The sequence below is a fragment of the Oratosquilla oratoria genome, chromosome 15, assembly GCF_046742065.1.
Source record: "Oratosquilla oratoria isolate Oo_2021 chromosome 15, ASM4674206v1, whole genome shotgun sequence".
Classification (NCBI taxonomy): domain Eukaryota; kingdom Metazoa; phylum Arthropoda; class Malacostraca; order Stomatopoda; family Squillidae; genus Oratosquilla; species Oratosquilla oratoria.
The window spans coordinates 22,803,116-22,826,172 of record NC_134791.1 but is presented as its reverse complement, the minus strand read 5'-3'; the positions used below and the strand labels follow the sequence as shown (position 1 = coordinate 22,826,172).

Below are 23,057 nucleotides of genomic sequence, written 5' to 3'. Positions count from 1 at the left end.
CGAGGACACAGTCGAGGATGTGAATTTTACTTTAGTGAATATCATTAGGGAATCAGTAGAGAAAGTAGGAAGTACAAAAAGTATTAGAGAAAACAAATATTCCAAAGCTACAAATGACCTAATTAAAAGAAGGAGGACAATGCAGATTAAAAGCAGGAGAGACGAAATAGAAAGAGTAGAACTAAATAAGATTATCAACAAAAGGCAGAGATCAGAGAAAAGAAAGAAAAAACATGGATGAAATAGAGGAAACTATTCGGAAAGGAAAAAGTATTAAAGGGACTGAGCGCAGACATGCTTTAGGAAGACAGCAAATAATGGAGAAATAATTAACTGCAGAGACAGAATGGTAAAAAGAGTAGAGGAATTTTACCAAGAGCTTCACTCATCGAAGACCGTAGTTGAATCTGTAAATTTATCTGTAGACGTTAGTTTTGTATCAGATATTACAAAGGAAGAAGTAAAATTTGCTCTAAAAAATGTGAAACGAGGAAAAGCACCTGGGGAAGATAGTATATCGATAGATCTACTGAAAGACGCAGGGAAAGATCATATTAAGCTAGCTCGGTTGTACACCCAGTGCTTACGTCAAGAAAGCGTTCCTAAATCGTGCTGCAATGCTTTAGTGATTTTGCTATATAAAAAAGGAGACCAGAAGGACCTTAGTAACTATTCTCCAATATCCTTACAAATAGACTGAGTCAAATTTTAGATGGAAACCAACCAAGAGAAATGGGAGATTTTAGGAGCGGATATTCGACTCTAGGCCATTTGCAGACGATTAACTAACTAATCGAGAAAACGACAGACAGAATACAATATACCTCTCTGTTTAGCTTTTGTAGACTACGAGAAGGCCTTTGACTCGGTAGAACAAATAGCAATACTAAACTCGCTCCGCAATCAGGATACAAACGAACAGATTGTAAGGGTTTTAGAAAATATTTATGCGAATGGAAACGCTGTAACTCGACTACATAAAGATCTAGAAAAGATCAAGATCAAAAAAAGAGTACGACAAGGCGATACCATTTCACCCAAATTATTTACAGCCTACTTGGAAGATATTTTCAGAAGGTTGAGTTGGGAAGAGAAAGGTTTGAAGATTAATGGCGAATATTTGAACCACCTAAGGTTTGCGGATGACATTATTCTTATTTCAGAAAGAGCAGAAAACTTGCAGGAGATGCTGAGTGATCTAAACAAGAAAAGTCTAAAAGTATGTTTAAAAATGAATAAGAGCAAAAACAAAGTAATGTACAACACGAGAGTTCAAAGTAAAGAGATTATAATTGATGGTGAGAGTTTTGAAGAAGTTGAGGAGTATGATCATTTAGGCCAGGCGGTGAAAGTGACAAAAGATCATGATAATGAAATAAAAAGACGTATTGCAATTGGTTGGAAAGTGTTTGGTAAGTATAATAAAATCCTAAGAGGCTCTCTACCTTTATGTTTGAAACGTAAAGTTTACAATCAATGCATTCTGCCAGCAATAATCTACGGGTGTGAGACTTGGAAACTGACGAAGGCAATAGAAACAAAGCTAAGGACTGCACAGAGGAGAATGGAGAGATCAATGATGGGAATAACGCTGAGAAGCCAAAAGAGAGCAAGTTGGATGAGAGAGCAGACTAGAGTGAAAGATATTGTGGAGGCGGTGAAAGAGAGGAAGTGGAATTGGGCAGGTAAGTTAGTGCGAACGACTGACGAGCGATGGAGCAAGTGTGTTACTGAGTGGACGCCGCGAGATAGGAAGCGTGGAAGAGGGAGACCAGACAGGAGATGGAGAGACGAGATTGAGAAGTTTGCAGGAGTGACGTGGCAGATGTTGGCGCGGTCGTGTGAATCATGGAATGCTATGAAGGAAGCCTTTGTTCAGTAGTGGACTCAGGATGGCTGATTTTATATATACATACATATATATATATATATATATATATATATACATATATATATATATACACATATATATATATATATATATATATATGTATACATATATCTATATATATGTATACATATATATATATATATCTATATATATATATATATATATATATATATATATATATATATATCAGAGGGGGACAATGTCGTGACACATAGGTAAGATAAAAAAAATCCCAGTGTCGGAAAAAGTATACGAACGAAGTATAGAATTAACTGTATATTTTGACCACTCTCTGTGGTCCTCTTCAGCAGATAGTTACATGGTTTACAAGTTAGAGTTATATAGTCGATACAAAGGGAACATGAGAAGATGGCTCAAGTAACACTGCCTTGGTAGTGATTGCTATCTTCCAGGCCATTTACATTGGGTAACAGTTTTTCAATTGTTAATGATGTTAAACAATCTGATGACCATTGTCCTTTTGATGTATTATAGTTTGGGTAATTTTTTATTTTATTTTTATTTATTTATTTTATATTTATTCATTTATTTATTTATCTATTTTTATTTTATTTTCTATTATTATTATTACTATTATCATTATTATTATCATTATTATTATTATCTATTATTATTATTATTATTATTATTATTATTATTATTATTATTATTATTATTATTATTATTATTATTATTATTATTATTATCTATTATTATTAGCATTATTATTATCTATTATTATTATTATCTATTATTATTATCTATTATTATTATTATTATTATTATTATTATTATTATTATTATTATTATTATTATTATTATTATTATTATTATTATTATTATTATTATTATTATTAATAATAATAATAATAATAATAATAATGATAAAAATAATAGGAAAGATAATACTAGTAATAATGATAATAATAATAATAATATTTTATTATTATTATTATTATTATTATTATTATTATTATTATTATTATTATTATCATTATCATTATTATCATATATTATATTTATATCATTATATTGTTGTTATTATTATTGTTATTATTATCATTATTATTATTAATGATAATAATAATAATAGTAATAATAAAAAGACTAGTAACAATAATTGATAATAGTAATAATATTCTATTATTATTATTATTATTATCCTATTATTATTATTATTATTATTGTTATTATTATTATTATTATTATTATTATTATTTTATTATTATTATTATTATTATTATTATTATCATTATTATTATTATTATTATTATTATTATTATTATTATTATTATTATTAATTTTATTATTATTATTATTATTATTATTATTTTATTATTATTATTATTATCATTATTATTATTATTATTATTATTATTATTATTATTATTATTATTATTATTATTATTATTATTATTATTATTATTATTATTATTATTATTATTATTATTATTATTATTATTATTATTATTATTATTATTATTATTATTATTATTATAATAATAATAATAATAATAATAATAATAATAATAATAATAATAATAATAATAATAATAATAATAATAATAATAATAATAATGATAATAATAATAATAAATAATAAATAATAAATAATAAATAATAAATGATAATAATAATAATAATAATAATAATAATAATAATAAGATCCAAAGATCTACCTCCGGAAACAGCACTTAGAGTTGTAGATGAATTTTGCTTTCTCCCAATTAATGCGATGGTTTTTCACTGTATGTAGAAATACGGCAGAATTTTCTCGTGCATATTTCACGTAGTTCCTATGTTCTTTAATTCTTGTTTTGAGGTCTCTTCCCGTTTGGGCCCAATAAACTAGTTCACAATATCTACAAGGTGTTTTGTAGACTCCTTGGCTTTCATCCGTCTTAGTTCTTGATTAAGCTGGTACGTTTCCTTGATAGACTTATCGTCGTTGTCATACCTGAATAGAATCACCAGTGACGGTGATGTCGATCAAATAATTCCAACTATCGTCCCCAGACTCGAACCGAGACTCGTGAATCACAAAGTCATTACTCTACCAATTGAGCTAGCGTGCCTTTAAAATTCTCCAACCTGGGAGTTAATCTACTCCCGAGGAACTAAGTCGACTGCAAACTGCCGACCGTATTTAATTTTATAGAGAACCAAGGCCAACTTGTAGCTCGTGGTTAAGCTGGTACGTTTCCTTGATGGATTTATCGTCGTTGTCATACCTGAGTAGAATCACCAGTGACGGTGATGTCGATCACTGGAGATTCTATTCAGGTATGAAGAAGAGACCGCCCGTCCACGAATACCAACGCTACCTTCCCGTAAAGTGTTTGAATAGCCATTCACCGGTTACACAAATAAAATCGTCAGCCCAGACCAATGTCTCCCAGCAACGCAACTTCAATACTTCAATCAACTCAACGTATCACCGCATCAAACTCCAATCAAATCACAACACCCAGTGCAACGCATTGAAGCAAGGACCAGGAACTTCGCGTTGGTCAGCGACTTACCTCAACCCTCTACCCAACTCTGCACCTTCACCCACCCACCCTTTACCACTGTAACCCACAGCAAGGACCAGTTACTTCGCGTTGGTTAAGCGTGGCCACCAGGAAATCGGCCACGTTCTCCAACCACCTCTGTCCGACCACCTCCTTCCCTCCGCCTGTTGAGCTATCATCTAGCTGACATAAGCACACCGATGATACAATACCGTCAAGGACCTGACGTGTCAGTCTTCCGTCCCTACTCACACAGTCAGGAGAGGATTATCGGCCCGTCAATCACGTAAAGTCTTCATTATATAATCTTGATATAACAGTGTATACACTTAAAACTACACACACACAAATATATATATATATATATATATATATATATATATATATATATATATATATATATATATATATATATCCAATCTAATCTAGGAAAACCATATTCACAAATTCCCAAATACTAATAAAAACAAAGAAATTATTACACATATTAACCAATAGAGGTATACCAACAAGAATCAAATAAACAACAATATACTGACAAATAAACAAATAATAATGCACAAACACCTAGTACATAAATATAGGTTCCAATATATCAACTCAGCCAACAGCTAGATACAAATAAACAAATACTATTAGACAAACTCTAAGTACAAATTAGAGATAGTATTCTATACATAATATCAAACGCTATGTAACCATATAATTTCTCAGAAATATAGAAATCAATAATTACATACCAAACATCTCTCAGTACATTTTTGACACATTTTATGAGCAAGATAATTCCAAATGCACTCTATGAAATATCAAAGGTTACCCACAATACTAAGACACACTAACCATAATATCAACCCTGCCATTATGTATTTCTAGATACTCAAATCTTTCTTGTTAACCCATATATAACAACTCAATATCACATTAACATTAACCTACTTCAGATGATCACATCTAGTGATATGAACACTTCAGTAAGTTCCACCCACACCCCCAACACCAACCACCCCAAGGCAGACTTACAGGCAGTCACCAAATGCCAACACATGATGAAATAATATAAACCAAGGAAAACACAACGAAAAAAAAAAAAATCGACACATAAGGTAGAAAACACATTTTGACTAAATATTCCTCCCACGTGACGCAATACGTAATGCGTTTCAAAAGGTTAACATGGTATGAAGATCCCTTACTAAGCCTATTCCATCTATAAATATCTTCTGTACCTTCCTTCAGATCGTGACTACCCAGGAGTAATACACTCATTCACAAAGCTCAATATAATATATAACGTTACATGAACAATGATATCTTTAATAATATCAAATGCAAAACTATACTAACTCCATTAATTATAAACATTATTCTAAACCCAAAGATAGATTGTACAAACTTCCATGCATTTCACCTGAACAAATAAAATAATTTCACCTTACCAATTCATCTCTGACACGATATAAGTCTCACAAACCCAATCAAGATAAAGAAAGATCTCACACAAAATTCAAGAAACACACATCCTCAAGATGCAATAACAAAACTTCCCAATCAAAGATATGCAATCATTATTTCATACCATAAACAATAATCGAAGCCCATACACCAAATCCATAATCAAAATAAAAGAGCTATGATAATAATAACAGCATATTTTACAAAAATGACAATTTCTCACAGAATATAGACAACAAAAAACGTTCTAGATAATCTTACAATAAATAGGTCAATTCATTAGAAATAATCCCAAACTCCTACACTATAGTCCTACCTGAACATTATGCAAGTTACACTGACATCTATAGGTTTCATATATGAAAGTGTGAAAGCTCACAGAAAAAATATTACTAGTACAAAACAGACACAGTGTAAAGTTCTCGTTGAAACAATAGTCCTCCCTTAACGGAACGATGTAAATTCCGTAAATGCCATTACATTTTTAGATATGTTAAAACATACTCTTAAAATAAATGCACACACAAACTAACAAATACTGATCTTTAGGGTGTCTTACATTCATTAAGCTATGGTACCCAGTGCAAGTGCTACCCAATTCTAATCTGAAACACAGTGAAAACAGAACTAAAAACATCATTGAAAAGAGATCCCGAACTACAGTGACATATTCCCATAAATTCTCATTAAAAAGAGAATAGATCTGACGTTCAAAGTGAAACAGATTTTAGTGCTTACTGAATACATTCCAGAATAAGATAATATACGTAAAACCCCTTTCTTTACTAGTACTCATTCAAACCAATAATGATTTTTATAAGCCAATGTCTCCCATTAGCGACGTGACACATTATCATATCTCTTTTGCAATTATATAACCAAACCCCCACCGTCTCAACCTTAACCCGAGGTACGAGGACGTACCTAAAGAGTTCGGGGAGACAACGTATCCTTACTAACCAACGATATATCACATGCCTGACACATGATCCACATGCATACAAAAAGATGCCCTGACATCCACACTTTCAAATCATAAACATCTGACTCAGACATGCAACACATCAAGCTAGCCCCCAGCGGATCATTAACCATTTCCTTGTACCTACCAAGTTAAAAGAATTGTAACTCGAATCTATACACATCAACCCATATAAATACAGTACTTAAAACTTCTATTGCAATGCAACTAACCCACAAATGCTACTGTAGAAAGTAATCATAGGCAACCCCACACACTTCCGCTGATAAAGCCAATTTTGAATATCTAAATCCCGGCAACTGCGTCGCCAGACAGAGACCAGGGGAGACACTCTCCCCTTAGGGGCTTACATCCCCGATCTGTATAACCGGGGACACGTGTTTTCAATAAACAAAAAGTCTAACTGGATTTTATCTTCCCTACACCACACTTGTGTAGCCACCAAAGGCTACACACACCCACACACCCACACACACACACACACACCCCCACACACACACACACACACACACTTCAACGAACGGACGGCATAGACGACGTTCTGAAGAAAAAGTGAAATTTCGTGGATCCCAAAGCAAAGGAAGTACCTATTGTATTTACAGGGTGGGGGGAAATTGCTCGTGGTGTAGGGAAAGTAAGGAAAAAGGAGAAGGGGAGGGATTACTGAGGGAAATGGAAGGAAATGAGGAAGGTGAGGACTTGGCCCAGGCAGGCAGACGAAATCTAAACAAACGAGGTCCGGACCAATTTAGCGATGATGAAATGTCTAACAAAAATGTAAAGATTAGAAGTATAGATAGGAGCAATACAGTAGAAGATGATGAGAATATTTTCCAGGGATTTAAAGAGGGTGGGGGGGGCACAACACCCCCCCCCACCCCCCACCCCCCCACCCCCCCCCCCCCACCCATTAACAAGACTAGAAGAGAAACTCGATAATATGATCGAGCACTGGGAATTTAAGTTCGGTCACGTTAACAACATTGTGCAGAGAGTTGAAAAATTGGAAGAACTAGAGAAGGCGAACAAAAACTTAACTAAGGAAATTGAAGAATTAAAAAAACAGTTAAAAGAAGTAAAAGAAGAGAATAAAATCTTAAAGGAGAATAATAAGGCGAACAAGGAGGGTTGGAAAAAAATCCAAGAAAACAGCAAAGTTGCATTCACTGACATAATCAGACAGCAAATGAATGAACAAACTGAAGACTCAGTTATTAAAGTGATGAGACAGAAGGAGAATATAGTAAGAGACTTAGCAGACAAAAAGAAATGTATAATTATATTAGGAATGGAAGAGAAACATAACCCAGATAGAACCACAAGAATCAAAGAGGAAAATGAAAAAGTAAGAAATTTACTAGAATTAGTTCAGGAAGATGAACCAGAAATAATGAAACAAATCGAAGAGAAATTCAGGCTCGGGAAATATAGTACAGACAAGACCAGACCAATTAAGATTAAATTCAGGTCACAAACTACGGCTGAGAATATCTTATCCAAAACAGGGAAACTAGCAACAAGTGAACAATATAAAAAGGTATGGATAAAAAGGGAAATGAATAAAGAGGAAAGAGAGGAGGAAATAAGGAATAGACATGAAGCTAAGAAAAAAAACGAGGCCAGAACGGAGACAGAAAAACAAGAATTCTACTGGAGAGTAGTGAATATGAAATTGAAGAAATGGAACATAACAGAGAGAAACACAAAAGAAACAGAGAATACAATGGAAATAACAGAAAGTTAAGAGTATCCTACACAAATATAGATGGATTAATAACAGGACTGAATGAACTGAACAAATATCTGAAAGAAAAAGATCCGGACATAATGGGAATTGTTGAGACAAAATTAAAAGGCCCACTACCACCCAACAGCATAGGACACAATGCATATAATTATTGGATTAGAAACAGAAAGATAAAACAAGGGGGTGGAGTTATGTTCCTGACTAAGAAGGATATAAACGTGAAGAGTGTCACATATGGGAACAATAGAGTAGAAATGATGATAGAAGTAGAAGATAGAGATAAGAAGAACAGAAAGTTTGTAATAAACTACGTGCCCCCAAAAACAGCCTCATGGGAAGAGAATGAACATAAAAGCATGTTAGAAGACACAAGAGTAACACTAAACGAGATAATGGAAGATGGAGGAAGAATAGTTATGATGGGCGACTATAATTGCAAAGAAATATGCTGGGAAGAGATGACCGTAAAGGGTGGAGAAGACTCATGGGGAAGTGTTCTACTTGAGATGATTATTGACCACACAAAGACACAATGGATCCAAGAGAACACTAGGTATAGAAATGAAGAAGAACCATCGAGACTAGACCTAATAATCACATCAGAACCTAAAATAGTGGAAAAGATAGAATACCAGGCACCAATAAGCAAAAGTGACCACATATTGATAGAACTAGAACTAAATGAGAAAAAATACATGAAAAGAAATGAACAATATAGAAAAGGAAGATTGATGTATGAAAAAACAAATTTTGATAAAATAAGAGAATTCTTCCAAAATGAAAACTGGGAAAGAATACACAAAGAAGATACAACAGTAGAAGAGAAATGGAATATTTTGACAAAAATCTATAAAAAAGGAGTAGAAAAGTATGTCCCATGACAAAAACAAGAAAAAGAATATGTAAAATGCTGGTACAACAAAAGTTGTAGGGAGATAAATGACAAAAGAGACAAAGCTTGGACCAAATGTAAGAAAAACAGAAGACCAGAAAAATTGAAAATATATACTTGTTATAGAAATGAATATGTACAAGCGTGCAGAGAGGAAAAGAGAAAATATGAAAAAGATGTCATAGAAAAGTGTAAAGATCAATCAAAACTATTCTACAGATTTGTAAACAACAAACTGAAAAACAAACAAGATTTGGAGAAATTAAGACGAGGAGTTGAATACACAGAGGAAATTGAAATGGCGGAAATTATGAACAAACATTTTAAATCGGTGTTTACAAGGGAGAACATACAACCTGAAGAGATCGAATGGAAAGAGAAAGTCCCCCCTATGAAAGAAATAGAAGTAACAAAGAATGAAATATTGACACACTTGAGTAATCTTGATGTCAGAAAATCACATGGACCAGATGAATTAGCAAACTGGATTTTGAAAGAATGCAGGAATGAACTAGCAGACATAATACATAGCATAATAAACAGTTCCTTGAAAGAAGGTAAAGTTCCAGAAGATTGGAAAAAAGCAAATATAGTACCTATATATAAAGGAGGAAATAAAGAAGACCCTACCAACTATAGGCCAGTCTCTCTAACAAGTACAATAGCAAAAATTTGTGAAAGAATTGTCAAAAGTAGATGGGTAAAATATTTAGAAAAAAACAATGTGCTCAATCCAAGGCAATTTGGATTCAGACAAGGACGATCATGCGTCACCAATTTAATATGTTTCTATTCAAGACTAATAGATATAATACAAGAAAGAGATGGATGGGCTGATTGTGCATTTCTAGACCTAAAAAAAGCTTTTGACAAAGTACCACATAAGAAGTTGCTTAAGAAATTAGAAACTGAAGGAGGAATACAGGGCAAACTGCTAAATTGGATGGAAGACTTTTTGCAAGAAAGAAAAATGAGAGTAGTGATAAGAGATCAACACTCAAAATGGGATGAAGTAATAAGCGGTGTTCCACAAGGAACAGTTCTGGCCCCAATAATGTTTGCTATATATATTAATGATATGGATGAAGGAATTGAAAGCTATATGAGCTTTTTTGCAGATGATGCAAAACTATTGAAAAAAGTGAACACGGAAGAAGATTGTGAATCACTACAAAGAGATCTAAATATAGTACAGGAATGGAGTAGGAAGTGGGAGATGGAATTCAATACAAAAAAGTGTAGTATAATGGAATTTGGAAAAAGCAAAAACAGAATAACAGGATCATATAAATTGGGAGAAGAAGGAATAAAAAAAGTAGAAAATGAAAAGGACCTGGGAGTCATTGTTATGAATAATATGTCACCTGAAAAACATATAAATAAGATTTTTGGAGAAACCTATAATTTAATAAGAACAATCAAAGTTGCATTTACATACCTGGATGAAGAAATGGTGAAGAAAATTCTAATCACTCTGATAAGACCAAGATTGGAATATGCAGCAACGATATGGTCACCAAGTGCAAAAAAATGCATAAAAAAAACTTGAAAGAATACAAAGAGCAATTACAAAACTGGCACCAACACTCTCAAAACTATCATATGAAGAGAGACTAGCAAAACTTGAACTACAGACACTAGAGCAAAGAAGAGAGAGAGGAGATTTGATAGCTATTTACAGAATCATGAAAGGCATAAAAATTACTGATAGAGAGAATCTGATAAAATGGGATGACAGAAATACAAGAGGACATGGAAAGAAAATAAAAAAAGACAGCTATAGAAGAGATGTGAAAAAGAACAGCTTTCCTCACAGAGTAATAGACAGTTGGAACAAGTTAGATGAGAAAGTGGTGTGTGCAAAAACAATACATGAATTTAAAAATAGTTTAGATAAAATGAGATACGAAAACGGGACCCCACGAGCATAGCTCCCCTTCCCGTAAAATACAACTAGGTAAATACACACACACACACACACACATAATATATATATTTTTTATATGTTATATATATATATATATATATATATATATATATATACATGTATATATATATATATATATGGGACACACCAGGTAAACGAACCGACAGCATTATATGGGAAGTGACAAGGTGTAAGCTTAGCATGGTTTAAGTACGTTGAGAGTGATGGGAGCGGAAGAGGGAAGATGTCCCTCTTCCATGCCTAGCCATTTCGTATTGCAGGTAACTGCTCATTCGACGAAAGAAAGGAGCCTTACCTACATCCCCTCACCTCTCCCTCTCCAACCAGCAGGGCCTATACTAGGGGAGGTCCAGTTGATACCTTGTCCGGGGGCCCTACAACCAACAAGGGTCCCACAGCAACCATGCAAAATCCATTCCACCTCGAGAACAACCACTTTCTACTACTCTCAGCCCAACATACCCTTAAGTTATACACAAATATCACTATACTTATCACACCACACTTCTGTTTATTAGTATTTATTATTAACTATTGAAGGCCTGCTTGTGCAGACATCGCCTTACAAAATTTCTTTTGGAGGCTCTGCCAACCAGTTCCCGTATATGAGGTATCCAGAAACAGAGGTGCATCCCTCTATTTATATTGATTTCGAGTTAAGCACGGATATACATGTATCCATGTATATACATGTATATAGTATATGTCTATGTATATATGTATATAGTGTACATATATGTATATGTATGTATATGTATATATACATGTATATATACATTCATGTATAAATATATATGTAGAGGAGGTTTTCGCCTTTCACAATCCGTGCTTAACTTGGAACCAATGAAAGTGGCGGAGATGCCCCTCTGTTTCTGGACGCCTCATATGTGAGCTTATCAAGCTTAAATGGACTTTGAATTGAGTCCAGATCGAACTCGAGTCGCGTAAACTGGCCTGGGGAAGGATATATGCTGTTCGTGGCGTACTGACCGTTCTCTTCAGAGGGTTAAGACTCTTGTAGATTTGACAAGCCATAGATACTATTCACTGTGCACTCACCAATGTCTCTACATGGTGGATCGCGGCGTATAGATCCGTTCTCTTCACAGGGCGAATGCTCTTGTAGATTTGAGCAGCCATAGATGCTATTCACTGTGTACTCACCGATGTCTCTACATTGTGAAGTCTGACTTTCGTCTCCCTGGTCAGATGGACCACACCTGGTCTTAATGGTATCAGCTTCAGGACTCCCAACGTCTCTCCTTACTCCGTAACTCATCCCCTCGTTCATGTGGCAATTATCAGCAGGAGAGGACCCGCTCTCATGATAAAGCTTCAGGAGTGCCTTTCTTTTAAGGTAGAGCACGACGAAGAGGATAACGAACACAGGCAGCAAGAGCAGATACCATAGATTCGCTCGGGCTTGAGGTGCTGGAAAGAAATTATGAATATATATACATGCACATCAATATATATATATATATATATATATATATATATATATATATATACATATATATATATATCTGGGAAGCAGATTCTCTTGTATACATGCATTGTTAAAATCGACAGCATTAAGGAGGTTGTTGATCTTGTTATGGGTATTCTCCAGTTTTCTAACCAATATTCTGCCATTTGGAGGGTGGGCATAGACCAAGTTGCCAAAATGATTCATTTATTTCAACGTTTCGTCTAATAAAGAGACATCTTCAGGAAATTCTGTAACATAGATAATATAGACGTACAGAAATAAAGAAAACAACATGTAAATCTAAACAATTATACAAATATAGAAATAAATATCAATAAATGAGCAAAATCACACATTCTATCACTATACATGGGGTGATGGGGACCGCTACTTACAAAAGTTAAAAGATCCAATGAAATGACGAAGGAAACCTTCGTTCGGTGACATATATATACGCACCTAGCCGGCTTGGGTGGTAGTGGAGGGCGGATTAGAGGGCGGGGGTGGTATCTCGTTAATACGTGAAGAAGAGGGTTGGGGGGGTTGGGGGTTAGGGGGTTGCGGGGTCGGTTGGGGGGAGGATGGAAGGAGTGGGTGGGAGGAGGTGGAGGGGGGGGTTTCGGAGAGAGGTCGCGCTCGGTAGTAGCTTGGCTGTACTGCTAAACAAAGTAATGACAGAAGTCATGTTGCTTTGGATATTAATAATAGGACTATATTCCCTGATAAACATAGCTTCTAGAAGCTTAAGTTTATGTACATCCTTATTGCTTGCTATAATCCTAGTGTTTGGAACTAGGTATTCACGGGTGGCTGTTAGATTATGGAATTTCATTAAATGATGTTTTATAGCCCCATTTTGCAAATGCATAGTTATTCTCCTACTGAGACTACATCTAGTAAAACCAATATATGCTGTTTTACGGGCTACACAGTTCCCGGTTCTACAAATAAATTCATATACACAATTAGTTTTAGACATGGTCTCAGTATTACTATTTAAGTTATTAGTTATTACCAATGAGCTTGTTTTAGGGTTGGAGTAGTATACAACCACGCGGATTTCCTTATCTTTAGAAACCGGGTGGCAGTTTTTAGAGATGATATCTTTAATTATTTTCTCATCTTTTTTGTAACCCTTGTTGAAGATGTTATGGTAGTATATATATCAATGAATTGGGGCTTAGGGGATGTTTGTGGGGAAAGGTGGTCACACATAATTTTATTACAAATTGCATCAAAATCACTATTAGGGAAACCATTATTAACTAGAATCAGGCGGATGTGCTGCAATTCTGTATGCAGAGCCTACCAGGAAGAACAAACTTTGATAGCCCTACGGACATACGCTCTAATCACACTGGTTTTATATTTTGTCGGGTACTCACTTTTATAGTTCAAACATTTCTGTACGTCTATATTATCTATGTTACACTGGTTTTATAACTTGTCGGGCACTCACTTTTATAGTTCAAACATTTTTGTACGTCTATATTATCTATGTTACAGAATTTCCTGAAGATATCTCTTTGTTAGACGAAACGTTGAAATAAATGAATCATTTTGGCAACTTGGTCTATGCCCACCCTCCAAATGGCGGAATATTGGTTAGAAAACTGGAGAATACCCATAAGAAGATCAACCTCACTAATGCTGTCGATTTTAATAATGCATGCATATATATATATATATATATATATATATTTATATATATATATATATATATATATATATATATATATATATATATATATATATATACATGAGTGTGTCTGTGCGCGGTCGCGTACGCGCGCGCGTTTGTGTGTATATATATATATATACATATATATATATATATATACATATATATATGTTTATGCATATATATATATATATATATATATATACGTGTGCATATATATATATATATAATATATATATATATATATATACATATAAGTACTCGTGTATATATATAATATACATATATATATATATATATATATATATATGTATACATATATGTGTGTGTGTATGTGTCTGTGTGTATGTATGTATGTATGTATGTGTGTATGTATGTATGTATGTATGTATGTATGTATGTATGTATGTATGTATGTATGTATATCTATAAATATCACAAGTAACACCACAGTCGGACGAAAGAAAGAGTTGAGTAAGGGAAACTTTATGTTTTAATTGCTAATTGAAGAGGATTGCAGTTAGCATTCGAAATATATAGTTTCGCTTACTCAACTCTTTCTTTCGTCCGACTGTGGTGTTACTACTGAATAAGCTAACTACTCTAGCCTTAACTTTTCATTTTGCAACCTCACCTCTATATATGTACATATGTATACATATGCAATAAAAACACTGGGAACGTGTGTTTTATAAATGCAAGGTAACCACTTTAGAAAATAAACAAACGTAAAAGAGCGCTTCCGTATACTACATCTTCAGTGTAGATTACAAAGAAAGAGGGTACAGCCAAACATAATATAGTATGATAAGAGCATAAGGATATACGCTAGGAGAGGTGGTGGACGAATTGTCCGGGCATGGGTCACACGTCTAGCATTCTTACATTTGGTAATTGTTGGCTATTTCCTTACACAATCCTAAGTTGAGGTTGAGGTTGAGGTTGAAGTTGTTATCATTTGTAAATTTAACCAGACAACTTTCAATTAAATTTCTTTCGGTGATATTATTGTTGAAAGTAATCACTCTAGCGTTTTCCCAGTTGATAGGGTGATTAAAAGTGCTTAAATGTTTAAAAATGGCACTTGACTCATTCCGTCTTTGACACATTTCTTCTGTTGTTTTATCCTAACAGAAAAATCCTTTTGCCGTTTGGCCGATATATAATTTATCACATATTTTGCAAGGAATTTTATACACACAGCCTTTTTGGGAAATTTTAGAATTATTAATTAGGTATTGTTTGATTGTGTTATTGTTTCTGAAGGCTACGTTGATATGAAAATTCTTGAGTAACTTGGGAACAATAGTTAAGTTTTCTTGGTAAGTTAAAACTACTAGGTCATCATGGTCCTTAGGTTTGTTAGGCTGAGAATTGTGATAAGTTTTCCTTACAAAATTGTAACAAACATCAATGAAATGTTTAGGATATTTCAATCCAAAACTATATATATGTATACATACATGCATATATATATATATATATATATATATATATATATATATATATATATATATATATATGTACATATATACATATACGAAGGCCTACTATTACACAGGACAGGCGCACCCAGATCCCTGGGTCCGCTAGCGGAGGCCATTACTTTCTTTGTAACCTAACATTTTATACATACATACATATACCAAGGCTTTTTCCTCCTTACAAGGGAGGTAGCCAAAAAGGGAAAGGCATAAAATCACTCCCACCCATTTCATCCCTAAATATACTCCACACCCCTCCTACCCTCCCTCTTATCTGAGCACCTCCTGGATGACGGGTCATCCCTGCACCTTGTCCACTGCCCTGGGTCAGAAGCAGTGTCGCAAGACACAGCACATCCACAGCAAGGCCGCTTCATTAAATCGGCGACCCCCCCCCCTCTCCGTCCCCCCTTGCATAAAAGGAGAGGACGGGGAGAAATCCCTTCGGGCTGCGTCAAATTTTGCTCACACATACTACCTCACCTACAACCATTCTCCATTCACCCCTGTCTTCCGTCCTCTCCCGTCCTTCCTCAACAGACATTCCCCTCTTCCCCAAAGCCCCCTTCACCCCATCCATCCACCTCATCCTAGGACATCCCCTCATTTTCACTCCCTCCACATCTGCCTTCCATACCTCTTTTACTAGTCTTTCTTCACTCATTCTTTCCATGTGTCCAAACCATCCTAATATTGTTTCATCAACCCTATCTCCCAGCTCCTTTTCCACCCCTGTTCTCCTCCTCACCTCCTCATTTCTCACTCTATCTAGCCTAGTAACCCCCACCATACTTCTCAGACACCTCATCTCAAACACATTCAAACTCCTTCTCTCTTCTTCTCTTATGTTCCATGTTTCTGCCTCATACAGTGCTGTTGGCACAATCACTCCTTCATACAGTCTCCTCTTCGCATTCGTTCCCAAATGTCTAATCCTCATTACACTCTTCAATCCACCAAGGCATTTACTTGCTTCTCTCAATCTACATTCTACCTCCACCTTCACTCCACCTTTTCCTGCCACATTTGCACCCAAGCATCTAAAACTATCGACTTCCTCCAATCGCTCTCCCTTAATGTTCACATCCAGTCTACTGCCACCTTCACCCCTTGTACATCTCATCACCTTACTTTTACCCACATTTATTTTTAGCTTTCTTCTATCACATACTCTCCCAAACTCTGTCACCAACTTCCTCAATCCCTCCTCCGATCCTGCCACAAGCGCAGTGTCGTCCGCAAACAACAGCTGGCTCACCTCCCACTTTTCTCCATTTTCTTTAACCATCTCCAATCCCTGACCCACTACCCTTGCATTCACCTCTCGCACCACCCTATCCATGTATAAGTTGAACAGCCAGGGCGACATAACGCATCCTTGACGCAGTCCCACCTTTACCTCATACCACTCACTCTCTCCATTTCTAATCCTGACACAAGCTCTACTACTCTCATAAAAACTCTTGACAGCTCCCAAAAGCTTTCCTTCTAACTCGTATATCTGCATAGCCTCCCACAAAGCCTTTCTGTCTACATTTTATATTGGACAAATATATCAAAACTAGAAACCTAACATTGTGTATAGGACAAATATATCAGCTATTAACTTATTTAATGCAGTGTAAGTTAATAGAAACTTTTATAGTGAAATAAGAAACTATTTTCAAGACACAGTTATGCTTTGAAATGACAATTTTAGCCGGACTTAACAGTTATCATTGTATGAGGTTAGTTGACACCAGGGTTGGCGGTTCTTTTTTTTTTCTTTTTTTTTTTTTCTTTCTTTTTAAAAAATATATAAAAAATCGATCTTTTTTTATCTAAAGCAGATTTATTTGATTTAAATATATTTTTCATACATTTTAAATATTGTGGGATTACTATCTGATATGCGATCTTATTGCTAAAGGACATTTTTAGCATATCAATATAAGGAGCAGTGTTATATGGACTTGCCACAAGTATACAAGGAATGGTGTAAGCCTACATGTAATATATATAGATCACTGTGCAGCCCACAACAAGTTTCAACAAAATTCTTGTTGAAACTTATTCTAGGTAAGCAGCTTCTCACTGAGTCAGTTGCTGCTTTGGAATGAGAGTGGTTCCTTCAGGCAGAAAAAATTATCCTGTCTGGAATTATTTTGAAAAACTACCAACAATTTCTGGCAAAGGGTACCGAGCTAAATGCAAAGACTGCAGCCAGGAACTACAGGGCATTGTGTCAAGATTAAAATCTCACAGAGATAAATGCCAAGGTCAGCCACAGCATACAGAAGAAGAAATTGATGACGCAGGGAAATAATTTTACTTATATTGTGTGCATTTCCCCCTTTTCATACGCAACTATATAGATTTGGTGAACAATGGAGAGCATGTGCAATAAAAATGTGAAGGCCTAAAGAGATGATACTTCAACTTCATTACTTCTAAATTTGGGTTATGACTATATCACTATAATATACTGTATCCACTCAACTTTGGGACCTAGATGATTGTTATTCATTTCATTCAACATTGTGTAATATATTTCATAGGTTCCATTGGAATTCAGCCCACATGGGATTCAGCCCAAAGGGATTTAGCCTAACCTAACCCAACCCATTATTTTTAGTGAATTTAAAAGTGGACTGAATACTGTGTGGGCTGAATTCCAAGTCTAATTATTTCATATCCTGTTAATTATTTCCAAATAATTTAGTGGCTTGTGTGAATATGATCATTATCTAAAAAAATAACTACTGTACTCAAAAGTAGCCTAAATCACACTGTATTCATTCATTTATTTATTCATTTATAAATTATGCAATATGCTAAAATTTTCTGTTTCCATTTCAGGATCTGTATCAACAGCTTCGATCCCTTCATCATCGGCTCCACTTGAATTATCTGCAAACCTGACACCACTTATGCTAAATCATTTTCATCTAAAATAAAGTCATCAACAACTCTGGTCAGATTTATCATAAAAACTTCAGCCTCTCAAAAGGAAAATCTCGACAAAGAAGTTGCAAGAATTATATTTGCTACAAATTCACCATTTCGTCTTCAGCATCCTCAGTTTCACAAGATGGTTCAGAACCTGAGGCCAGGTTATATTCCTCCATCCAGAAAAGATATTGCTGATAAGTACTTGGATTTTGTGTATGAAAAAGAATATAAAAAGTGTGCAGATGACCTGAATAATGAAACTGTATGTCTTTCAATTGATGGGTGGCCTAACATCGATAATGAGGCCATAATATGTGTTACTCTAACAACATCCACTGGTCAGATCTATTTAGTTGACACAATAGACACATCAGGGGAACCTCAAACTGCTGAATATCATCTACAACTTGTACAAAATTCGATCAAGAAGGCTGAACAAGATTTTGGTTGTCACATTGGAAGTGTTGTGACAGACAATGCAGCAAATGTCACCAAGATGAGAAAACTCTTGGAGGAATCGAGTGAACCTGAGCATACCTATAGATGAAAAAAAAAAATAATAATCTTTTTATCGTTTTTTTTTAAAGCTTGTTTTTATGAGTTTTTTTTTTTATCTAGTCCAAATTTGTTCAGGTATTAGATATTTAGTATATAAAAACAGGTGCAAGTATGTTATTCATCCCTCCACATTATGTGCATCTATCTTATTCAAAGAGGCATTAGACAGAGTATAAAAATAAACAAGTAATTGACCATTTTAGCCACTGTCAGATGCTGCAAGCCTACAACAAGTGTAGATACTGTATATGGGCCAGTACGTCTATTGGCTGGCTACCTTACAAAATTTACCTTTTATCCTAGCATACTCTTCAAAGATTAAACACTCCAATTTCCTATAATGACCCTGGACGTTGCCTAAACACAGATCCGCCACTTGGACAGTGGAAAAGGGGTTAACATAGTAATGGGGGGAAACTGTTGTACTCCCCGCCACCCATCAAGGCTTAGAGCTTACTTTCTACCTGACCTTTTGCTCGCTATCCCTTAACTTTAACCTACAATCATACATAAGTCCTTTAGATGCAACTCAGAAAAAACATGTTTTTTGTTTTGTTTTGTTTTTTAAGGAAAAAAATGGATATTTTCGTTTTTTTTTATACATTTTGTTTTAAAATAACTCAGCAAGGAGAAGAACCATATTACAATAATTTTTCTATGTTAGAATATCAAATAAATCAGTATACCCCTCACTTAAGGTTTTCTATGGTGTTAGGGCACCTCCATTTTCTGTGATTTCATGTTTTGATGTGTTTTATTTTACAATGTACAGTTGCCCCACTTAGTTTTGGCACAATTTTAAAAATGTTTCGGACAGGAATAGCAGCTCGCCCAGTATTCTTTTTTTATTACATTTTCGTGTCTGTTCATTTAGTTTTTTTTTCTTTTGCTAAATAGTAACTACCTTAAAAATGTGACAAATAGCAAAATACTCAAAATGGTGTAGCAGACGACACATTTCTCTTGACTTACTAATGACATCTATTACTCTTATTTGACAAGTAATACGATTAATATATGTTGCAGAGGAGAGAGACAGAGAGAAGGAGAACGCAGGAATCCATTCACGTAGTTGTCGATGGTAGACTAACAATCAGCTTCAAGCTGTGTGTGGTGTTGAGTGCAGTGACAAACTAACTAAAACTAACTCGTATACTTATAAGTTATGTTATAACCCTATTATTAAATCAATTATTTTCATTTATTTATTCAGCAGAGGGCTTGTGATCCAATTATGTTATGTATGATTGTAGGTTAAAGTTAAGGGATAGCGAGCAAAAGGTCAGGTAGAAAGTAAGCTCTGAGCCTTGATGGGTGGCGGGGAGTACAACAGTTTCCCCCCATTACTATGTTAACCTCTTTTCCACTGTCCAAGTGGCGGATCTGTGTTTAGGCAACGTCCAGGGTCACTATGGGAAATTGGAGTGTTTAATCTTTGAAGAGTATGCTAGGTTAAAAGGTAAATTTTGTAAGGTAGCCAGCCAATAGCCGTACTGGCCCATATACAGTATCTACACTTGTTGTAGGCTTGCAGCATCTGACAGTGACTAAAATGGTCAATTACTTGTTTATTTTTATACTCTGTCTAATGCCTTTTTGAATAAGATAGATGCACATATGTGGAGGAATGAATAACATACTTGCACCTGTTTTTATATACTAAATATCTAATACCTGAACAAATTTGGACGAGATTAAAAAAGATAATAATAAAAAAAGTTCTTTTTCATAAAAAAGACCGCTGTTATTTTTTTTTTTTTTGCATCATAATTAACATAACATAATTGGATCACAATCCTTATAACATAACTTATAAGTATACGAGTTAATTTTGGTTAGTTTGTCACTGCATTCAACACCACTCAGAGCTTGAAGCTGATTGTTAGTCTACCATTGACCACTACGTGAACAGATTCCTGCGTTCTCTCTCTCTCTCCTCTGCAACGTATATTAATTGTATTATCTATCAAATAAGAGTGATAGATGTCATTAGTAAGTCAAGAAAAATGTGTCGTCTGCTATACCATTTTGAGTATTTCGCTGTTTGTTACATTTTTTAAGGTAGTTACTACTTAGCAAAAAGAAAAAAAAGCATGTAAATGAACAGACACGAAAATGTAGTAAAAAAGAATACTGGGCGAGCTGCTGTTCTTGTCCAAAACATTTTTAAAACTGTGCCAAAACTAAGTGGGACAACTGTACATTGTAGAATAAACAAAACACATCAAAAAATGAAACCACAGAAAATGGAGGGGCCCTAACACCATAGAAAACCTTAAGTAAGGGGTATACTGGTTTATTTGATATTCTAACATAGAAAAATTATTGTAATATGTTTTTTTTTCCTTGTTGATGTTATTTTAAAACAAAATATGTAAAAAAAAAACGAAAATATCCTTTTTTTTTTCTTGGTCAAGGTTTAAAAAAAAATTAAACAGCACTTTTTTTTTTTTTTTTTTTTTTTTTTTTTTTTTTTCATCCCTGAGCATACCGTGGCAAGTCTATATAACACTGCTCCTTATATTGATATGCTGAAAATGTCCTTTAGCAATCAGATCTCATATCAGATAGCATACATACATACACATATCAAGGCTTTTTCCCCCTTACTAGGGAGGTAGCCAAAAAGGAAAAGGCATAAAATCATTCCCACCCATTTCATCCCTGAAAACACTCCACACCCCTCCACCCTCCCTCTCATTTTAGCACCTCCTGGATGACGGGTCATCCCTGCACCTTGTCCACTGCCCTGGGTCAGAAGCAGTGTCGCAAGACACAGCACATCCACAGCAAGGCCGCTTCATTAAATCGGCGACCCCCCCCTCTCCGTCCCCCCATATAAAGGAGAAGACGGGGAGAAATCCCCTCGGGCTGCGTCAAAATTTTGCTCACACACACTACTTCGTCCCCCATTCCCCCATCCATTCCACTTCATGCATCATAACATCTTCCATATACAACCATTCTCCATTCACCCCTGTCCTCTGTCCTCTCCCGTCCTTCCTCAACAGACATTCCCCTCTTCCCCAAAGCCCCCTTCACCCCTTCTATCCATCTCATCCTAGGACGTCCCCTCATGTTCACTCCCTCCACATCTGCCTTCCATACCTCTTTTACTAGTCTTTCTTCACTCATTCTTTCCATGTGTCCAAACCATCCTAATACTCTTTCATCAACCCTATCTCCCAGCTCCCTTTCCACCCCTGTTCTCCTCCTCACCTCCTCATTTCTCACTCTATCTAGCCTAGTAACCCCCATCATACTTCTCAGACACTTCATCTCAAACACATTCAAGCTCCTTCTCTCTTCCTCTCTTATGTTCCATGTTTCTGCTCCATACAGTGCCTAATAAAGGCATATCAGATAGCAATCCCACAATATTTAAAAGCTATAAAAAAAATCTATCTAAATCAAATAAATCTGCTTTAAATAAAAAGATAGATTTTTTATATTTTTTTAAAAAGATAAAAAAAAAAAAAGAATCGCCAACCCTAGTGTCCACTA

General features: G+C 34.9%; 2 protein-coding genes across 2 annotated transcripts in view; one reads left to right on the top strand and one right to left on the bottom strand.

Moving 5' to 3' along the window:
- Positions 1-19,162, top strand: part of LOC143033364 (glucose dehydrogenase [FAD, quinone]-like) — a 54,664-nt gene extending 35,502 nt beyond the window's left edge. The window contains exon 13 of the mRNA XM_076198703.1: positions 18,903-19,162. The gene's annotated coding sequence lies outside the window, so the exon portion shown is untranslated. The remainder of the gene's footprint in view (positions 1-18,902) is intronic.
- LOC143033363 (uncharacterized) overlaps positions 11,554-23,057 on the bottom strand; it is a 21,879-nt gene continuing 10,375 nt past the window's right edge. Inside the window, exon 4 of the mRNA XM_076198702.1 lies at positions 11,554-12,859. Coding sequence (XP_076054817.1) covers positions 12,435-12,859 — 425 coding nt within the window. The 3' untranslated portion in view covers positions 11,554-12,434. The remainder of the gene's footprint in view (positions 12,860-23,057) is intronic.